Source organism: Felis catus, chromosome B1 (genome assembly GCF_018350175.1).
Source record: "Felis catus isolate Fca126 chromosome B1, F.catus_Fca126_mat1.0, whole genome shotgun sequence".
Taxonomy (NCBI): domain Eukaryota; kingdom Metazoa; phylum Chordata; class Mammalia; order Carnivora; family Felidae; genus Felis; species Felis catus.
In genome coordinates, this window is record NC_058371.1 from 144,998,696 (window position 1) to 145,020,540 (window position 21,845).

At 40.8% G+C, this 21,845-nt stretch overlaps 1 protein-coding gene and 1 long non-coding RNA gene across 4 annotated transcripts; one reads left to right on the forward strand and one right to left on the reverse strand.

The window, feature by feature from the left end:
- Positions 1-1,953: 1,953 nt before the first annotated feature.
- Positions 1,954-14,875, reverse strand: AREG (amphiregulin). 3 transcript variants are annotated; one of them, XM_019829363.3, is made up of 7 exons: positions 14,778-14,875; positions 11,955-12,565; positions 10,698-10,943; positions 7,894-8,095; positions 6,550-6,705; positions 3,908-4,007; positions 1,954-2,127 (listed from the first exon to the last, which is right to left on the reverse strand). In XM_019829363.3, exons 2-6 carry the CDS (start codon positions 12,226-12,228, stop codon positions 3,914-3,916), a joined length of 972 nt encoding a protein of 323 aa, XP_019684922.2. In that variant the 5' UTR covers positions 12,229-12,565; positions 14,778-14,875; the 3' UTR covers positions 1,954-2,127; positions 3,908-3,913. The 3 variants fall into 3 exon arrangements, with proteins under 3 accessions (XP_019684922.2, XP_044912158.1, XP_006931123.2); XM_045056223.1 differs by having other exon boundaries at positions 11,955-12,081; positions 14,778-14,871; XM_006931061.5 differs by lacking the exon at positions 14,778-14,875 and having other exon boundaries at positions 11,955-13,946.
- LOC123385038 lies at positions 14,782-21,684 on the forward strand. Its single transcript, XR_006597009.1, has 2 exons — positions 14,782-15,225; positions 21,413-21,684. It is a non-coding gene; the product is annotated as an uncharacterized LOC123385038 (long non-coding RNA).
- Positions 21,685-21,845: the final 161 nt, after the last annotated feature.

Sequence of the window (21,845 nt, forward strand, 5' to 3'; positions counted from 1 at the left end):
CCACCAAAGCCAAGAACTTGAAGGCCATCATAGATTTCTTCCCTTCCCTATCTCATTACCCACAGTCATTTTATCTTCTTATTTCTTATTTTTGTTTTGAGAGAGAGAGCACAAGTGAGGGAGATGGGGAGAGGGGGAAAGGGAGACAGGTTAAGAGTCAGAGGCTCAACCCACTGAGCCACCCAGGTGCCCCTCCCTCCATAGTCTTTTTATAATAAATCATTTTTAATCTATTAACAAATCTTCAAATACATGTTGTTTCTTTCTTTCCCCAATTTACCTTCTCAGCTTCAGGTGTTCATTCAACTGCTTCTAAGCCAGTCTCTTGACCTTTGGCTTTGGTTCAAGTCCCTCCCCCACCTGGTTGCCTGATAACCTAATTGGAATGCAAATCTGATCAAGTTTCTACCCTTGACCAACTGGCTTGAATGATTCCTCTGGCCTGCAGTATACTTACAGGTCCTAGGTGACCCTGCCCTCACTGCTTCCTTTATAGCCTCTGTTGACCTCACACTTTCGGTTTCAGTAATACTGAACTATTTTATGTATTTTCTCTTTCAGGTCATATTGTTTCATGACCTGGTAAGCTGGGTTGTGCCTATAGTGACCGCCACATAACTCCCACTCATCCTTCAAGAATAATCTCAGCTAGCAACTCTCTAGAAAGTCCTCCTTGACTCATTCAGGCCAGGCTAGGTGACAGCTTCCTGGACTCCCATGGATCCCCAGTACACACGTCACCCAATTATTTATTGCACTGTATTGACAAGATACACTCCCTCCCACCAACTGGCTGGCAAATGTCTCAAAGTCAGGACTTTTCTGTCTTGTATCTGTAGCACTATACTTGAATCATCCATAGTCTTTCATGAATGAGGTTGAGGAAAATGTGTCCTGAAGATGTTCAAGGAGAGATGAATCAGAGGTTCTCAACACTGGCTGCATATAGGAAACATCTGGAGAACTTTTAAAAATACAGCTATCAATGACCCACACCAGTCCATTTAAATAGGAAACTCTGGGATGGGGGCCTGGGCATTGAGACATCCAAAACTCATGTGATAATGCGCAGGTTGAGGCTGGGAACCGGTGGGTTAGGTGATCAGTGGACAAGGATTTGGAGAGAAATTCTCTAGAGAGAAATGAAAGTGTTTCTGCTTTAGGCACCTTTCATTCATGAATTTCTGTGGGATGATTGCTGGAATTATACAAAGTTCCTCAAAATGTGCCCCGTACATTATAAAGGTTGGCTCATTTTGCTTTGTGTGCAGGTAACTTAGTTGGCCAGTCAGGAACCAAAGTCGGGGTCATTCCAAGGAATTCATGTTCTTGAAGGAGCACTCACCACAAATGCACAGGTATTTGTTTAAAATAATAATAAAAAAAAAATAGTAGCCATGGGAGGAAAAGGAGGAATGGGTGTTAGTGCTTTATAGATTCATGTCATGATATTAGAGAAAGAAGGTCTCTTAATATGTCCTGATTCTTTTGAAGTGCCTCATTTGTAATCTTGACACTTATTCTTGTCTGTGATGATGACCATGGTCGGGCAGTGGATTTTCTTTCTTTTCTAATATCTGTGTCTACTGTGACAGAGGGGGAGGACTACATGTTGATTTTATAAGTTTTTAAATGACCAGGACTTGGAGTAAGTTCTACACAGAATAAGAAAGGCTGGTTTAAGATATTAGTATTTGTAGGAGGACTAAATGACTCTAGTTTATAATTTTTCCACGAAGAGTGCTTTCTAAGAAAAGAAGTAAGTTTTGAAGGTTACAACGGAAGGAGCTTTCGAAATGATCGCCTAAGTGTTAGGAGAAAAATACCCTACAGCCTTGCAGTCTCAAAACTAATATTCAAACTCTCAATCTCTTTGCTTAAAAAAGTTTAATAAGCTGTAAAATAAATACACTTCCATTAAATATTAAATAAATTATTTACAACTTGAAAAAATACTTTTTATCTCCATGCATCTTTATGTACAGAAATAAGACTTAGCATAAAAAGTGGCAATTGAAAGTTTAAAACCATCAGAACGAAAAGGTTCCGTTTTCTTATGATCCACCGAAAAGAGGAGCCAGCGCATCACTCGTGGTTGTGACTTGGCAGTGACTCCGATCCGATACCCTGTTCAAAAATACAATAAAATATTAGAGAGAAGCTCTATTTCATTAGGGCTTTAAGAAAACATCCAAAAAAATCAGGAATCAGAATTTCTGTCCATTTTGAATGTCTTGTGAAAAATGCTAAGAGCTTTGCAGAGACAGACTATCACTTGGACTTGAATTCCTCTTTCACACCTGCTTTGGTTATGGGCCCACTTAGGTGGAGGATTACATACGCTGAAGCCTGTTTCATCAAATTCTGCTTGATGAAAAACAACAACACTCATGGGAATTAGTTTTCCTAACCAAATCTGTGCAGTGGACATAATTAAAAAGAAAGATGAAGTGGCATAGTATATTTGTGATATACAGTTAATTTGGGATAATTAGTACCAAGGGCATAATAACAGTAGCTACCAGTTAATAGCTGCCACTACGTGCCAGGCCAGCATATTCCTTTTCCAAAAATCATTTCAGACCTCCTTTGTGAGATCTCAGTTGCACTAAAGGACCAAAAAGCTCCCTTTATTCATGTTGGTGGTCTTAGCTTAAGACCAACACAATAATAAATTCTGCTGCGCTAAGTACTGAGTACAGCCTGGGTTGGCATAGATAATCAGCCACTTTATTAGTTACTGAGCTAGCATACTAATTCGGTAATAGGCTCAGAACATAATACTTGTGCTTAACCAATGCGAAACAGTGCTTCTCCACGCATCTGCAGTGTTCACTAGAAAGGGAAATACTGGATTTAGTAGATTTAGGCTTTGGTTTAGGAATATGCACATCTAAATGGCATCTCAAGTGATTCTTAAGCCCATGAAGGTCGAGTATCGATGGTTTAAGGATGTGACATCCTTCCTGAATGTCTGAGGAAATGGAGTTCTTCCTTCTGACCAATTTTAAATGTGTCCTCGATCTCTTCACCTGCTCTTTCTCTGGAAGTTTGCTTCCTCAGCTGTCCACTTTAGTTATTAATAAAACATTCCTCTCTATAGCTCCTTACCTTTCCTACAACATGCTAAACTCTGCCTCTTTACAAAAAACAAAAACAAAAACAAAAACACCACAACAACTTATAAACAAGAACTATAATATATCTTGACCAAGGTATATTTCAAATTTGTACCCTCTGCCCCCTTCTGACTTCCTTTCTTTAAAAGGATATTCATCCTGTTCCCGCCATTTTCTCATGTTTGTGGTCACGCACCCTGCCTTGGCTCTCCACCATGTGAGCTCAACCTATCATTCCAACCTTCTCTCCAACACCCATCTGAATTAGGCCATTTTTCACAAGTTTCTCAGGTGACCTCGTCCATCTCACAGTATGAATCTTCCTCTCCCTTCATAATTGCTTGTCCCAATCTCATCAGTCTTTGGAGGCTCACTTCCAATGCCTACATATAGCATCCTGTCCTGCTCCCTACACACATCCCATGGCACTTTCTCTCCTTCACTGGAAACTCTTCATATTCCTTTCATATGACACAACTTACTGGCCCTAGCATTCTGGTTCCTTACACTATATTCTATCTACTAAACACTAACTCCGTTGAAAAGAGGATCTGTGTCTGCCTCATCTTTACATCTGTTATGATACTAGGACATAGTCTTTTCTCACTATTGAACCTATCTCATGCTCAAAAACTAAGGCTTTCATGTAGCCAATGTTCATAGTGTATCCATAATCGAGGACACTTACTTTCCTCACTTTTCTTGAGATAACAAATGCTGTATTTCTCAAAATTATAGGATAGGATTTAAAGTTGTCTTTTAAAACCCAAACCTGTACCATTCATTACCTTCCGTTATGCTATGGCATGTACATTTCCATTTTCTTGTCGAAGTTTCTTTCGTTCTTCAGCTTCTCCTTCATATTCCCTGAAGTATCGTTTTCGAAGCCTTCAGAGAACAAGATATTCTATGGTCATCAAAGTTCTATTCATCTCCGTATTGACTGGGGTTTTCGTGAGTACAGGGAGTTCCTTTCTGCGAATCCTCATGGACCATTACACTGTATTCTACGCCAAACCAAAACTTAAACCCAGCTCTGGAATATTTTATAACTGTTCTTTTTAAGGGGATGTTCATGGTGACTTTATATAAACATATTCCCAGAGTACTGGGATTTAAGTAGATATGCCCTGAGACACAAACTTTCAAAAGGCATGGAACACGTTGTATGTGTGTTTTTTTTTTTTAATGGCTGACACATGATATTAGGTTAGTTTCAGAGGTATAACATAATGATTCGACAAGTCTATACGTTATGCTAGTCTCCCCACAATTGTAGCTACCATCTGTCACCATGCAACACTATTACAATAGGGACTATATTCCCTATACTGTGCCTTTCATTCCCATGACTTATTCATCCCATAGCTGGAAGCCTGTATCTCCCACTCCCCTTCACCCATTTTGCCCATGTCCCCACTCCCTCCCCCCTGGCAACCACCAGTTTGTTCTCTGTATTTATGGGTCTACTTCTGTTTTTTGTTTGTTTATTCATTTGTTTGGTTTTTCAGATTCCGCATGTAAGTGAAATGATTTTGTCTTTCTTTGTGAAATCAATTTGTCTTTGTCTGACTTTCACTTAGCATTATACCCCTAAGTCCATTCATGTTGTTTCGAATGGCAAGATCTCATTCTTTTTTCATCAACACTTAGCACAGTTGCCATGTGTTAATTGGAGGAAGGAAAAGATGGTATAGTTTTACCACGAAAGGACTTTACACTTGTACAAACTAATTGAAATGGTTAGAGTTTTTCCAAACAAGTTGGGTTTTCTTGATTTCTAAATATAATAAATACTTCCTTTTAGTTTTATTTATTGTTACTTTCTATTAAAATTCAATTGTTTAAAAAAGTCTTGGTGCTGTACAAGAAATTCTATTTTTGGTAGGTCTTTAGTCCGTCCACTAAATGTTCCTACTAAAATCGTAAAAACGTTGACATGATGTTTGGGAAAAAAATTCAACTATGGAAAAACAGCAAAATGTGGCTTGGGCTAGTGTTGGCTATATGTTCCAAACACAAGAATAGGGGAGAAAAGGAGAAAAGTCACTGCTTGGTTTTAGGAGTGCCAACGTGACAAAAGTTTTTCCACACTTTTCCAAAGGATTATTAAATATTGCAACCTGAACGACCACAAGTTTAAATAATTATTTCAAAACATCTTTCCTATCTGGCTATTTTTTCCCTTCTATCCTTCTATGTCAAACAATCATGATTCGTCTGAGAGTATTTTTCCTGAACACGTTTGCATATCTGGCTTGAGGTGCTAACAGATCAAAATAATTTCCAGGGTGTGCAAAACAAAATGAAATCACACATCAAACTCTATGTGCATCATAAAACAGTTTTTTTTTATGTGTCTTTTTATCATTATCTAATCTGCATCTTAAATAATAGTAAACAATGGCAGAAGATAACTCCTTGTTTCCTGAATGGCAGGAGTGGTAGATCATGCACACAGTCCAGTTGTTAAAGTAATTTACCAAGGCCTAAAATTAGAATAATGAGTCTATTGCTTTTCCCAAGCTCTAGTAGCACATGAGTCATTATAGAGCCATTCACACCCTCCCCCAACTTCCTTAAGTCACTGACTTCTGTTTGACAGACAATGCCATTTTGACATACCCACCAGTGCCTACTACCAGGAACAGTCTACTTCTAACATTCGTTGGTCATGAAGTGTGATGATGTTATTATGAGCACAGGGCAGATACTGCAGGAGTAGAACAGTAACAGAATTGTCCCTGCTTCCTACGCCCTGCCCCTCCGGAGGAAATTTTTCTTTCTTTCCTTTCTTTCTTCTCTTTCCCTTTCTTCCTTTCTTTCTCCTTCTTTCTTTCCCTCTTTCTTCTTTCATAATTGAGTTCCCATATTACCTTTAACAATTACAAATAGGCGCACGTTCTATGTAAATCAGTACCGTGCTAGGACATTTCTAACTCCAAATTCTGCGTTTTAACAGAAACAGATGTATCTTTTCTGGGCTCCTGGTTTGAAGCTCTTGTGAGTTTTTGTGCCAAAGCAGGATCTCTGACAACCTACTGTGAACCAGAACCAGGCTTTCATTAGACTCTGGGAAGCTTCCTTAAGCTTAAAGATATTCACAGTGGCTATCAACAGTCTGAGATTAGGAAGTAGCCATGAGTGGAAACAGGAAATGAAACACAACCATCTGCTTTTAAGTTCAAAATACTTCTAAGCTTTTTGAAAAATAGCTTTACATATGAAGTTTCAATGGTGGCCGAAGTAATATATATTTTGACCTAATTCTATGATCTTTGTCAGTGAAGTGTAAAGCTATGACCAAGGATCACATGTCACCAATAGAATAATTCATCTAAAATGGGATACAGTACTTTGTGACAGCATACTGAAAATAAACCAACCCGGCATTATTTTATTAGGAATCTTTAAGTTATGCCGTACTTACTGGATTGTGATAACAACAGCAATCGCTGTGAAGCTCACGGCAGACACAAAGGCAGCTATGGCGGCTAAAGCGATTTTTGATAAATCACTGTCAACCATGCTGTGAGTCTTCATGGACTTTTCCCCACACCGTTCACCAAAGTAATCCTGATGACATCTGGAAACAACCCACATCCAAAAATTATAATAATAACTGAAAGCATTCTCTCTATTTTAGCATTTAATTGTAACACTCAAAAAAAAAAAAAAAGCCATGCTATCTATTTGTATTTCAAAATCAGGAGACAGAATGCATTCAAGCCAAAGATCTATTAGTGTAAGAACAAGTTGAGATTAGTTTGGGTGTGATATTCCAAGAAGACACACCTTTTCATTCTTTGTGCTCCTTGTATGACCACCTGATGAGTTCTGTCACTTGTGATGCAGCTAATACATTCCACTATCATTTAATGTGCCAGTAGCTTTTGAGAGGAGGGAGTATAGAGCATTATGTGAAGAGTACCTTTAGGTCCTTTTTTTAAAAAAAAAAGTTTTGCAAACCTTTTGTATATATTTTTTTTCAACGTTTATTTATTTTTTTGGGGACAGAGAGAGACAGAGCATGAGCGGGGGAGGGGCAGAGAGAGAGGGAGACACAGAATCGGAAACAGGCTCCAGGCTCCGAGCCATCAGCCCAGAGCCCGACGCGGGGCTCGAACTCACGGACCGCGAGATCGTGACCTGGCTGAAGTCGGACGCTCAACCGACTGCGCCACCCAGGCGCCCCCCTTTTGTATATTTTTACATAGTTTGTTTTGTATATTATAAAACCGGGGGTCAGCAAACTGTAGCCAGTGGATCAAATCTGGCCATTCGTTGGGTTTTTTACAGTGTGTAAGCCAAGGATGGTTATTACACTTTAAAATGATTCTACATTTTTAAATGGTTACATTTTAGTTGGAAGCACATACATAACCTCGACCAAAGAAGCCTAAATTATTTGCCAGCTGGTCCTTTAAGAAAAAGTTTACGGGGGCACCTGGGTGGCTCAGTGGGTTGAGCATCCGACTTCAGCTCAGGACATGATCTCGCAGTTCGTGGGTTTGAGCCTCACATCGAGCTCTGTGCTGACAGCTCAGAGCCTGGAGCCTACTTCGGATTCTGTGTCTCCCTCTCTCTCTCTGCCCCTCCCCCACTCATGCTCTGTCTCTCTCTCTCTCTCTGTCAAAAATAAATAAACATTAAAAAAAAAAGAAAAGAAAAAGTTTACAGACCCTTGACACTAGAGAAATAAATGGTTTTCTGCATCTAGGAGTTTCAGATCTAGTGTTATAAATAGATTTCTTTTTAACTTAGGAAAACTTACTTGCATGTTACTGCTCCCAGGTTCTCTATATATTTGCATTCTCCATGAATACAGAAATTTTGGAATTCTGCATCACACGGATTTTTCTTCTTTCTGTTTTTTCTATTTTTTCCATTTTTGCCTCCTTTTTTCTTTCTTTTGGGTTTATCTGAAGTCTTTTCACTTTCTGTCTTGTTTTTCATGGGCTTAACTACCTGTTCAACTGAAAAAAAAAAATAGATACGATTTATTGACCGCAGTCTCTCTTCATCTTGCATATCATTTTGGAGACATGGAGAAAGAAGTCCTAGCAGTGAGAGCTCATGGGCATGATAACCCTATTTTTCTCATTATTTAACCCAAATTCATATATAATAACTGGTTAAAGAGAATATCTGAATGGTGTGGCGCTTGAAAATCTGGACCTCCTCGTTATTTTATAAGCTTAGAAACATATTTTGAATTTATTTATACCAGTATTATTACTGTTGTTAATAGTATGTATCTGTCTAAAAAAAATGAGGAAATATCTTGCACATTTCTTGAATTTCTTATACATACCAAGTTCTTGGTATATGAGCATTAATTTGATTAAACTCAGATCACGGTTGAGTGCATTGTTATCCAGATGCTATAGATGAGGAAACTGAAGTTGAATGAAGACAAGTTACATGCCCTGGGACATGCAGTTAGAGAATGACAGTGCTGGGGTATCAAAACCTGTCATTCCCCCCCCGTCCTATGTTTTCTCTTGGATAGGTCAAGGTTACTGACTAAACTGGTGCTTTAGTGTATCTGTTGATTTTATATATGCATCTCGGTCTTGTGCTCATTATCATAGTTGGGAATTACTGTGTATTACTTGAGGATGGAAAAAACGGAGAATTATGTATTAGGATTAATCAATTTTCTCCAACTCCCAGATTACGACAGGTTATAATTATTCATTCCATGGGGCTCATTTCTGTGGTCAATCTATTTGAAAAATAGGAATCTGGAAATATTTGTACCTGATGCTTCTGAGAGTCAGTCATCTTAACTCTTTTGATCTACAGAAACATTCGTTCAGTGTTATTGCTATACAGGACATAGTTTTCCCACATACTAAATATGGGAGGGAGGAGTGTTCATGTTGGAGCTGTGTGTTTTGTTATACTAGTACCTGAATAGGCTTATCTAAGCAAGTATTTAGCAAACAGAGCCCAGTGAAAAGAGGAAGATACCATAATGTCATAATACCATTAGTCATAATGGTCCTGCATAATGTCCCATTAAATAGAAAACATTGGAAATATAGGGAAGGGTATCAAAGATAGAACCCTGTGATCAAGGAAGCGACAAATAAATATTATGAGGATTTTAGCAGGTTATTATGACATTAATAATAGTCAAATTAGGAGCAATGCTTAACCGGTTGTGCAATTTTTATATTGAAAATTTGGTGATAAATAAGCAACACAAATTAGAATAAGTCCTCTAAAAGAAAACACTTTAAATGAGTATTACTGCATGTTATCAGATACATTGCAAATTGTAGACAGAGACAAATCGTCACCACGCTGAAGTGCTGCAACAGACAGCAACCCCAGGGGTTCAACAGCCTTTCAAAGGAGCTCACCCATCAGTTTCCCTGTATTTCACAAGGCACTAGTCAGTTTCACTGCTAACAGTTTATTTGGCCGTTTGAAACGTTAACGACTTGAAACCTCCTTAAGAGAACAGTTTCTCCTCTTATCCTTCCAAAAAGAAATATAAATGAACCTCTTCCCCACCTCACATAAAAGCGCAAGTTATTGAACAAGCAGTAAAGTGGAGTGTTCCCTAAAGCTTTTTCCACTTGGCGCTTAACCCAGTCACTCTCCCTGTGGTATCACCTGCTGTCCCTTCACCAGGTCTGCAAGGCAGACAGAGGGGGAGAAGTCAGGGAAACGAAGGTCAGGAGAGATGGGGCATTATGTTCTGCCTCCATATTGGATGTCTCTAGGATATTTAGATTTAGTGATGACCTCATCTGTCCTGAAACTCCAAAGTAATATGAGGGTAATGAACAATACTTAACCTCTTACTTTGGTACTCTTCATTTTAAGCAAATGCTCTTTTTTAAAGATCAGATAACAGCAAAAGGGAACAAAACTATGGATCACTATTATTTAACTAACACATGAAATCTGGGGCTAAATCGTGATTTTTAGCAATTTGAAATCCATGCATAGTTGTTCTTTAATATTTCCAGAAGGTTATATTATTTTTTTTGTCGTGTTTTAGAAACACTTGTTTTTCAACACCTGGGGCACTTAAAAGCTAAAGTCCAACCCCACTAAAGTCCTTCCCCACTACTTTGTTCTGTTCCCTTATTTGTGTTAAAATGCAGGTGTTTAGGGAATTTCTGTATGGGGAGTGGACACAGAAGCTGACGGCTGGTTGATGTCTATGTCTGTCTCTCAGCATGGAGGCTGTGTGGCCCAATGGGAAAGAGCATCGGATCACCATCAAACACTGGAGTTCTCATCCTGGCTCAACTGCTTGCTGGCGTGGAAGCTTGGGCAAAACCACCTTCTCCAGTTACCATCTTTGTAAAATGCTAACAACTCCTACTTGTAAAGTAGACTTAATAGACATTGACCATTTTTAGAGCTCCAGACATATCAGACGTACCCACACACAGCGCCTTCCATCTCAGGAGGTAGCTTCCCCAAGGCATATGCAGCACACGAACACGCAAGAAAACCACTCCGAGAGCCAGGGAATGGCTCTTCTTTTGAAGCAGCTTTGCCCATACAAACACACATCTCCTAGGCTATGTTTTCGCCTTATCCTCCACTCACCTCGGACTGAATCATCTACAATATAGCCAGATATTTGTGGTTCGTTATCATACTCTTCTGCATAATCATAGTCGATCCCCGAGGACAGTTCCCTACTAGAAGGCGTTTCACTCACAGGGGAGATCTCCCTTCCTGAGGACCCATTTCTTGGGGTAACCTCAAATCCATCGGCACTGTGGTCCCCAGAAAATGGTTCCCCTTTCCCAGAGGAGGTGTCGTTGGCAGCTGATCCAGCAGCATAGTGGGCTGTGGGAGAAAGAACAACGGGCGAAAAGAAAAGGTAGAGCAGAGTGAGTGCCTTTCTCACCAGTCAGCTGGGTTCAGGAGAAATGTTTATCTTCTGATATCAAAGCTGTTATTGCACATGTGCTATTGTTTGGGATTGAGTCACTTATGAAAGCATCTTCACATTCTGCCAACAAGCAAACTCAGCTGCTCCAATTTACAGAGCTGCTTTCATCGAGGTTTTCTTTTCCACAGACGGTCTCCATCACCTTCCCCACCAAATAATGCTGCCAAATAGGCAAGTTCGTCTAATTACTGAACAGGTAATGTCTGTAGAGTCCCATCACTTCACACGCCAAATGCGTTTGTGTTTGCTAGAATGACCCATTTGAACGGATGGGTTCTAGATAGAAATATCAGACTCTCTTGACACGTGTTCATATTTTTAAAAAGGTGACATACATAACTGTAAAACAACATAAATGCTATTTGATAGTAAGGACTCTTCCTGTCATTGTTTCATTATTCTTGTTCCTACCTAGGGAAGAACCTGGGGAGGGGGGGGGCCCAGGTGAGATTTGGGGGCCTAAAGTTTCAGGCCCCTGGTTTATCTTATAGGTCTCACTAAAGGAGCAACAGGGTGGTGCTTTTACTTCTCCCTGGGAGGGCCTCTAGGAAGGTAAAGGTACAATCACTAGACAGAGGAGATGGAGATTTTAGGCAGGAGTCAGCGCTCCGCGTCCAGGACTTAACTACTCTAAGATCTGCGGAAATCGCTTCACCTTTCTGGACTCGGTTTCTTTTTCTGTAAAAGGCAGAATTTGGAGCACAGGATCTCTGAGGTCTCTTCCAGCTGGACTAAAGTAAAAAATTCGGGAACTCTCCGGCACCCTCTTCCTGACCTGGGACGTCAGAGGCACCTGCCCGCGTTTCTCCTCCTCCCCGGCAGTAACCTCGGGGAGGGCGCTGCCGTGGACGCCTCCCGCCGTGGGAGAAGCGCAGGCCGGCAGTTCGGAGCCGGGATGCCCTCACCTGAGCCCAGGATCAGGAGCGACAGCACCACGGGCGCCGGCGGCAGCAGCGGGGCTCTCATTGGTCCCTCGGCGCGGCGGCGGCGTCGCGGTCTCTGGGGCAACTCGGCCGGGAGTCGCGGCTGGAACTGGAGGTGGCGGAAGAGAGAGCGGACAGGAGGGAGTGTGCGGCCGTGCTCGCCGCCCGGCCGGGCTCGGGCGCTGGACGAGCGCCTACAGCTCGCCTCGGGATCCCTCGGTTCCGACTCGGGCGCGGGCAAAAGGTGTGCGAACATTCCGGAGGCGCGGCGCGCACCTGCGGCTTTATAGGCCGGGCGGGGACCCGGGCCAGGCCCGTGACGTCACGGCCTCCGCTGTGGGTGGAGGAGGGCGGCTGCGCCGCAAGAGGTTACTACCCCAAAACCACACGCGGATGGCAGGCGCCCCACCTCCCCGGAGCGTGGAGAGCCACCGGGAGGAAATGGAAATTAAACCCTAGCTGCGAGCTGAGAACACGCCCGCTCCACATTCGAGGGTGGGAGTAGAGTTGGAGAGCTGGTAGCTGACAGTCAAAAGTCCCACTTTCTCAAACCACCTGAAGAACCTCCGTGTAGACTTTGGTTGATCTTGATACTACAAGAGACAGGGACTGATTAGAAGAGTTCCCTATTAAGATGTAGAAGTACTTTAAGACCAAGAGTGACTTAGCAAGGAGAGCCTGATGTCCTTTAACAGGGATTATGAAGTTCGTGAAACGGCTAGAGAGAGCGCCCCCTAATGAGGAGCGACTTTATTTAAGATGGGCCCTTTATCCCGACCGCGAGCCCTTGCTTCCCCACTGCTGGAAAGTGGCCAGAATTTCAGATCGTCTCCCCTCCCATTTGTCTGTGTCCCAAGGTCCTTATCAAAATGAGGATTTATTGACCATCTATCATTGCCGAACTATAACCGCTTAAAAGATGACCTGCACCGTCTCAGTCAGTAACCTTGCTGGTTAAGAATCCTTTTTCCCTGTTTTACAAGGAGGACTTGACACCCCTGGTTATGGCAGAAACCAGATGGATTTAAGGTCCTCTGACTCTAAAACCTCTCTCCACTCTGATAAAGGAATTTGGAGTAAACCGATCTTTGGAAAGAGAGCTTCTGGGAAGAACAACACTTGGTCCTAAGGAATAACCACTGCTGGGAGGGTATTGACGTTTAAATGAAGGGGGTGCCCAAGTCTGTGCACCACAAATCCCAGGATAAAACCACCGGCTTTGAGGAAGCCCAGTTAGAATCTGGTAGGGCAGTTAATCCCCACAAGAAGGAAAAATGAAGAGGATGGGAGCTGCTCAATTCGACTAACTTTGATGGAGCCACAGCTCCAGAACTGGATTTTCCTTGACTTGAAGAAAAAAAAGAAAGCATCATTCTCCCTCTCTCTGACTGGTTCCTTGTCTTAAAGATACGTATCTCTTCCAGTGCAACAGCCCTTTTAGGAGTGTGGATCACAGTACATCTATCCTAATTCTGGGAAACTTGTAAAGCTACTTACTTTTTAATGGCATATGGAGGTCGTGGGCTAAAGAATACCATACATTTAGCAGGATGAAATAAACAGTCGTGACTCATGCCTTCCCTTCTAGTCAACATTTGCTGAGAGTGTATTTGTTGTCATCTGCTTGTTTTATTTTTTTATGGGGGGGGGGGGGTGGAGGCAGTAAAGAGAGCGATGAACTGATCACCGTTCCCTGCTCTCCAGAAGCTCAGTGTAGTGCGGGCCGGAAAAGTAATTCTGTTATGTCAGATGATAAGAAGGATTTGGACTGCCATGGAAAACAAGGATGCAGTTTAGTTTTGCTCCCCCGCTTAATGTCCTTACCAGCAGAAAGCTTAAATGGAAAGAACACCTCTGACACAGTATGCCCCAAAATGGAAAAAAAGACCAGGAAGACGGCACCGCCCATCCCAGGGTGAAGCAGGGACCTGCACCGTCATCTTTGTGGCTGGAGGAGAAGGTTCTGATTCAGACAGATTCACAGCCTTGCCTGCAGATTTCAAAAGATGGCGGGGGGTGGGAGGCGCCTGGGTGGCGCAGTCGGTTGGGCGTCCGACTTCAGCCAGGTCACGATCTCGCGGTCCGTGAGTTCGAGCCCCGCGTCGGGCTCTTGGCTGCTGGCTCGGAGCCTGGAGCCTGTTTCCGATTCTGTCTCCCTCTCTCTCTGCCCCTCTCCCGTTCATGCTCTCTCTCTGTCCCAAAAATAAATAAACGTTGAAAAAAAATTTTTTTAAAAGATGGCAGGGATTTTGTTTAGAGTTCAGACTGTGGCGCTGCTCTCCTCTCCGGCTTCGCTTTTGTTCTGGTCCCATTGTTCCCTTTCCCTTACTCTTTCTTCTCAAGTGAGAGGAAGGCAAGTTGTGTGCATGCATCATCAGAAATGGTTCACTTTGAAGGGAAGTGAGTTCTTTACACCGGAAATTGCTCAGTCTTTTTACAACTGGAAATGCGGAGGGTAACGATTTCCGTTGGTATGGGATGGAACATAGAATTATAGGGGCAGATTGCTAGTGCTTAGTATGAGCTGTAAATTCACACCAGTTGGGTAATCATGTACAAATTCCACCACAAACTAAACCACCTAATATTTGAAAGACTCGGGTTCCTCATCTGAAAATAGAAATAAAGCTACCGACCTGCTGTTAAGCAGATCAAATGAGATAACCTATGCAAGCAACACAAAACCTAGCAAATGCGGAGTGCTCAATACATGGCAACTATTATTATTAACCTTGGCATTATGATAGGTACATTCTATTAATCACATTGAAGAACCAAGTGACTCTTATAAATGGAGCTACTCACAGAGGAAGTGAAATAATCTTCAGTATTTTCAAGCCCATGAACTTTGTACCTACTTCCCATTAACTCTAACCATTTTGAACATTTTATGGTTCATCATCGGGTACCATGGGGCGTCATAATGGTTGCATCACAGTGTAGCACCCCTGATGACTCACAGCATTCTGGAATTTGCACGAGAGGGAAACCTTCCCCATGTCATGTTGGATACTCTACATTCTGCATGCTAAGCAGAGACAGGGAAGAACAACTTCAAGAAATTCAAGTAGAATTCAAGTAGCTACTCTTCTTTATCTTGAACAATTGATGGTTCCCACACCTACTAGGAGACTAAAGGCAGCTCTATGGGCCAGTGCTCCCAGCCAGCCACTCACTTTGAAGTCTGGTATCCGGATCCTGATAATATTTTATATGTATAGTAGAAACAAACTCACTTTGACTCTGCTAAAAGGTGTGCTATAGAACCCAAGAATAATCATGTGTTTGTTCATATAATTGATCTTGAGTTTTTATAGAGAGGGTCAGGTCTGAGTCAACCCATGAAACCCTCAACTAAAATTAAGAAATTCTCTTATGTATAAGTAACATTTCCTATATTATTAACAAATGCATTGGCTCCATTTAGATGTCTGTAATTTTCTACTCTTCACCTTCGAATTTATCCATGCTAAAGAATATATAATTTCTAGTTTCTTCAAAAACAGGCCTTCCATGAATTTGATTTGTTGGGTACCTTGACGTACTAGTAAAATAAAAGTACTTGGCCCTTTAAAACCTTAACATGATGGCTTTTGCAGAGCAGTAACTAGCAGATGAGACGGAAGGCAGCAGACTGATACAGTAGGAACTAGGCAAATGTAACATACAATTAACTGCATTTAAACACACAAGAAACGAATGCTCTAGGTAGTTCATTTACTCATCAAGTACATTTTGAGAACTAGGTCCTCTTCTAGGCACCGGGGATAAAACTTTGAATAAGTCATAATGTCTTCATTTTTAAGGACCTTGCATTCTATTAAGGGGAAACATATAATAAACAAGGGAACCATACATAAAATAATTTTAGGCCATGATGCGCTTAGAAAGGAAATAAAATATGTGATCTGGAGGGCTTGGGATGGTGGAAGAAGATGATAAAAGGAAATTCAAGATAGCCCCTACAGTAAAGTAGTTCACAGTTTCTCTCTACAGGAAACGGGGCAGGATAAAATGGAGAGGAGTATCCTTTGGAATAATAACAGCTGTGGAAAGCAGAGATAGGCAGGGATAGGAACGAGAGATAGATATAAGCATAGACAAGAAGAATGAGGGATGCTGAACGATGGATGCCTTGAATGGAGGAGCCTCAAAAGTATGGAGGATTTGGGAACATTGCACAAGAATTCATTCCAGGGGCGCCTGGGTGGCTCAGTTGGTTGACTGTCTGACTGTTCAAGTCCCACATCGGGCTCTGTGCTGACAGCTCAGAGCCTGGAGCCTGCTTCGGATTCTGTGTCTCCCTCTCTCTCTGCTCCTCCTCTGCCTGCACTCTGTCTCTTAATTATAAATAAATGTTAAAAAATAAAATTAAAAAAAAAAAAAGAATTCACTCCACTAGTCACTTCTCAAACACCCCTCTTAGCTCTGCTGACCAGAGCTGTCCAGCTCTTAACCAAAAGTCAGATAAACAGAATAACCTGAGAACCTTTTCTAAATGTACACTCCATTCTCCCATCTCGATTCAGTAGGTTTGGTGTGGGGTGCAGGCCCACGTGGTATTTTTTTAAAGAACCTCCAAGAAAATTCTGATGTGCCCTTGGGACTAAGAACTACTCCACTAGGGGATACGTAAGTGAAAAATAGTCGAGGTACATTCAGAGAGAGTGTGAACTAGCGGGATGGCACACTCATGTACGTGGAAATTTTGCCGGAAATGTAAAGGAGGGAGAAATGAATTTCAACAGGAAGCATGTAAGTGTAACGAAGACATTTATCTCTGAGGAACTCATGTCACAAACTGATTCACATACAATTCCTTTAAACACGACACTACGCTAGTGGAATAAAAATGCATCTGAATATATGAAAAAGAAAAAAAATCCACTTTGCATGTAGTTTTCAGAAACCAGTTTGTCACATCGGCGGAATCATATCTATGCCAAATTATTGTGGAATCTCACTACCTCCGGTCTGAGTGTAGTAAGGTCGGAAAACAGAATGTCTGTAAGTATCATACACCGAATTAGGAAACATGTCAAACTGGAGTATTCTATTAATGCTTTATGACTTTAGGATTTCAGATTAATATTTGGCATTTTGTTACTTCAGAAATTAATATGTCAAAGTCAGATGGCTGAACTAGTCAGAGTCCTATGAAAGATTTTTATGGACTACAATTAGTCCTTAAATAATCATATTCTTGATTTTATTAGTTATTTCAGAAAACATTTTGTACGTACTTAACCTTTCTTTAGTGCATGTCTACGTTTTAAATTTTTCTTGTATTTTCTTTTACAATTTACCAGGTACTACACATTCAAAATTATGCGATGACCACTTTTTCATAGTTTCTGAATGCTCCTATTTGCCCCATCATTACTTAAAAATTGACAATAATAGGGGCACCTGGGTGGCTCAGTCAGTTAAACGTCCGACTTCGACTCAGGTCAGGATCTCATGGTTCGTGAGTTCGAGCCCCGCGTCGGGCTCTGTGTTGACAGCTCAGAGCCTGGAGCCTGCTTCGGATTCTGTGTCTCCCTCTCTCTCTGCCCCTACCCCCTCACTCTCTGTCTCTGCCTCTGTTTCTCTCTCTCTCAAAAATAAGTAAACATTAAAAAATTTTTAATTGACTATATTTGCATACCTCTAAAAATTATGTAATCTTATTATCACCGACCCATAGTTGAAGTATTCTTGTTATGAATTTAGATAGTCTTTTTAAATGTCTTTTTCAACTTTTAGCAGGGTTAGGCTATCTTATGTATAGATTTTGTTGTATTTCCCCATAAACACAATAAGCTTTTGTTTCAAGTTCAATGAGAATAGGTGGTTTTAAATTTCGTAAGTGAATAAATGACTAATTTGTTGAATAAACCACTCCTGTACAGTCTGTCCTATGCAGGGATAGGGTAGGCCACAAAGAAACTGGCCTTTGGATGCCATGCTTCTGGAACTTTCTGAATGTGTGTATTAAAATTTTATGACCATAACTAAAAAAAATTGTAAGTTCATTTGGAAGAATCCAGACAAAAGTAGACCTCATAGGAAAAGAGGGATTCAAAATAGAGTTATAAATCTTGTAAATATCAAGTGTGTCCCTTAGTATTCTTCCTGGAATCACTATTTTTGTCTTAAACCTGGATTTATGTACTCCCAAATTATTTGGTCAGGTATGCAGAAGATGTGATTTTACTCCTAGCTTTCTTTCCTTCCATAGGAATTCCAAAAGTCATTAGTTTTGTAACTTCTCAAGATAACAAATATTCCAAGAACATAGTTTTAATATCAAATTGCTAGATAATTCCGGGATTCTCATGCACTACCTTGTATGACTATAAGGAAACACTTGGCCTTTTGAAATAATTTCTTTTAATGTTTATTTATTTTTGAGAGAGAGACAGAGAGACAAAGAGCAAGTGGGACAGAGAGAGAGGGAGACACAGAATCCAAAGCAGGCTCCAGGCTCCTAGCCATCAGCACAGGGCCCAACGCGGGGCTTGAACTCACGGACCATGAGATCATGACCTGGGATAAAGTCAGATGCTCAACTGACTGAGCCACCCAGGCACCCTAGAAATACTCGGCTTTTCAACAGTACAACTGGCCTGAACTAATCATGACATAATGATAAGGGAGTACTACTTATGTGATAGAAAAAAATTTTAAAGGATTTTTTAAAGAAATATAAATTTGGTCATTTAGTCTTATCTCAAAGATGGTATTTACTAAAATTCTTACATTTATTTAAATAGAAACTTTGAAGGTATGTCTTGCCTAAAATTATGTCTTTGGAAAAAGTCATGCAGCTTGCACTTTTAAAAGCTATTGTAACCATCAGGTAGCTAAGGGTATAAGAACTTAAGGATATAAGAACATAAATTCTATGTTAAATATTGTGTTTCTACATTTGCTCAATTTGGAGATTTGAGGTTATGTCTCTACTAATTTATGGAATGTGCTTCGTTTTTATTTTCCTTACCAATATTTCAATCTGCACAAAATGATTACTTTCAATGGTATTTTCTTGGAAAAACGTAAACGTGTAACTTTTGAAGTATAACACACACACACACACACACACACACACACACACACACGAGGAAAGAGAACAGTATAAGAGCGAGTCTGCGTTTTTAAAGAATCCATTATTTTTAAGAATAAAAGAAGGAAAGAAAGGAAAGCTTTATAAACAAACGTCATTAACATTTTAAGAAGTATGTGAGGGGAGCCTGGGTGGCTCAGTTGGGTAGGCGCCCGACTTTGGCTCAGGTCATGATCTCACGGTTCTTGGATTTGAACCCCATGTCAGGTTCTGTGCTGACAGCTCGGAACCTGGAGCCTGCTTCCGATTCTGTGTCTCCCTCTCTCTCTGCCCCCCCCCCCACTTGCTCTCTGCCTTTCTGTCTGTCTGTCTCAAAAATAATAAACATTAAAAATAAATAGATAAATAATACCTGTTATGTAAAACATTAACAAAACAGTGTGTACAGTGTGAAACTCATGTAATGCATTTACAAATATTTATGTACATATTATATATAAATGTGTATATACAGATACACATGCATAGAAACATTCTGAGAGAGTATATGAAGTGTTAAGAATGTTTATCTTTGGTCGAAAAAATAATTGCTTTCCTGGAGTTCTAATAAGTGTACAAAGATGAGGTATTTCTTCTATTTTTTAAAAATATTTTAATCTTTTTTATTTGATTTTTGAGGGAGAAAGAGAGAGACAGAGCATGAGCAGGGGAGCGGCAGAGAAAGAGGGAGACACAGAATCCGAAGCAGGCTCCAAGCTGTCAGCACAGAGCCCGACACAGGGCTCGAACTCACAACCATGAGATCATGACCTGAGCTGAAGTCAGCGCTCAACCGACTGAGCCACCCAGGAGCCCCTCTTCTATTTTTTTTTTAAGTAAAAACCCCAATCTAGGCATGACCATTTCCCAAGGAAGTTGATTTGACATGATTTCTATACTCAGTTACATCAGTTTTTCCAAAGAGGATGTCAAATTTGAAAGAAAATGTTCACTTGAATGTCTGCTTTCCCGTAATCTTCCTACCCTAGTAAATTGCTCCCGACTATGCTTCCTTTGCCCGGTGGGGTAGGGAGAAGGTAGAGTGAGGTGCTTAAGGCTTTAGCATCTCAGGTTGAGACTACTGGATTTTAGTACAGTTCTTCCCCTTACCAACCAGGGTAAATCAAACACTTTATGGCTTTAATGTCTCATCTCAAAAAAAGGAGATGATAATAACAGTGACTAAATCATAGGGTTCTTGTGAGGTTTAAATGTGATGATTCATGTAAAACACTTGGAACAGCATCTGACCTCTCATGATGACCCCAAATATCTTATGTATTATTATTATTGTTATTGTTAATAATATCGATACCAATGAAGAAAGTACTAGGGATTGCAATGAAAAATTTTTCAATGCATGTTTGTGGACACAGATAAATTACTATGTTGATTTAATTTAGCTAAATATTTATTGACATACTGATTTCATAACTTGAGGACCTCTGCTTACTGTGGGCAGATAGGTCTGTAAGAATTCAAAAAACTTATTTTACTTTTTTGAAAAGTTTACTTATTTTTGAGAGACAGCATGAGTGGGGAGGCACAGAGAGAGAGAGTGAAAGAGAGAATCCCAAGAGATTCCCATGCTGTCAGCGTGGGGCCCAGGATAGGGCTTAAACTCAGGAACTGTGAAATCATGACCTGAACCAAAATCAAGTGGGTTGCTTAACCAACTCGGGTGCATGGGAGCCACCCAAGCGTCCCTGGATTCAAAAATTTTAGAACGATGAGGGCAACAAGCGTGAACTCTGCTATTTTAAGGTCCTGTTGCAAATAGCCTACATTGCTGATTCCAGGAATATGATATTTCCAGAGCATTTCTTGTTCTAAACATCAAAAATCTTTGTGGAATGATTCTTTCCTTGCTTTCCTTTCCTTTCCTTTCCTTTTCTTTTTTTTAGCTGTTTGATAATTCCTACCCTGTAATGTCATCAAACCATAATTTCCTGAAGAATCAGGCCATTTATGCTTGTAAATACATTGCTTGTAAGTGAAATTTCTTTTTTCACCATTAACTAACCCAATTGACACCGAAGTAAACGAAAGAGTTATTTTTTCAGTCCAAATTACTATGTCAATAATTTTGTCATAAACCCTACTCGATCAATACCCATTCTCATCTTTTCCCTTTGTGAAACCCTGGTATTGTTCAGACTGGCAACGTGCCCAGCTAACACATAACATTTCCCACGTTTTCGTGAAGATAATGCTGGCCACAAGACTAAGTTCTGCCAGGGAGGTCTGGTGAGCTCTAAGCAGGAGTGATGTGTAGATTTTCTTGGAAGGCTTCTTGAAGGGATCTGATGAAGGTGGGAACCACTCCTATCATCCCTCTGTCTTTACTCCTTTCCAGTTGCCTGGACTATGGAAGCTTGGCTGCATCTCCAGGAGTCATACTGGTGGACCATGAACTGACCCTGAATCTGGAAGGCACGTGCTAGAATGGTGGAAGAGAAAGAAAGAGCGAGCCCAAATCCATGATTTGGAGCTACCACATCAGCCCCGTACTCTTTACCTTCAGACTTCTTTTATATAAGAGAGAACACTTCTTTTATAAGCCACTTATTTTAGGTTTACTGATATATGCAGCTGAGCCCAATATTAAATGATTTCTTAATCATTAAACTTTTGTATTTATTATGATACTCCTTTTCGTGTCACGGTCCTCCAGCCAAAGACCACCAGGGACACGACTGAACAAGTTACAGTGAGGAAGAATGTGCAGCATGGGGAACTGTGAATTTTTCAGTAAGAGATATTGTAGAGGAAGTGTTAGAACATACAGG

What these genes read in the sequence shown, in the direction of transcription:
- AREG (XM_019829363.3), bottom strand. Translation starts at nt 12,228, where the DNA reads ATGTTCGCACACCTTTTGCCCGCGCCCGAGTCGGAACCGAGGGATCCC. An exon ending in GCTCCTGATCCTGGGCTCAG is followed by an intron (nt 10,944 to 11,954) that starts GTGAGGGCATCC and finishes TTTCTCCCACAG; the next exon opens with CCCACTATGCTGCTGGATCA. An exon ending in TGTAGATGATTCAGTCCGAG is followed by an intron (nt 8,096 to 10,697) that starts GTGAGTGGAGGA and finishes TTTTTTTTTCAG; the next exon opens with TTGAACAGGTAGTTAAGCCC.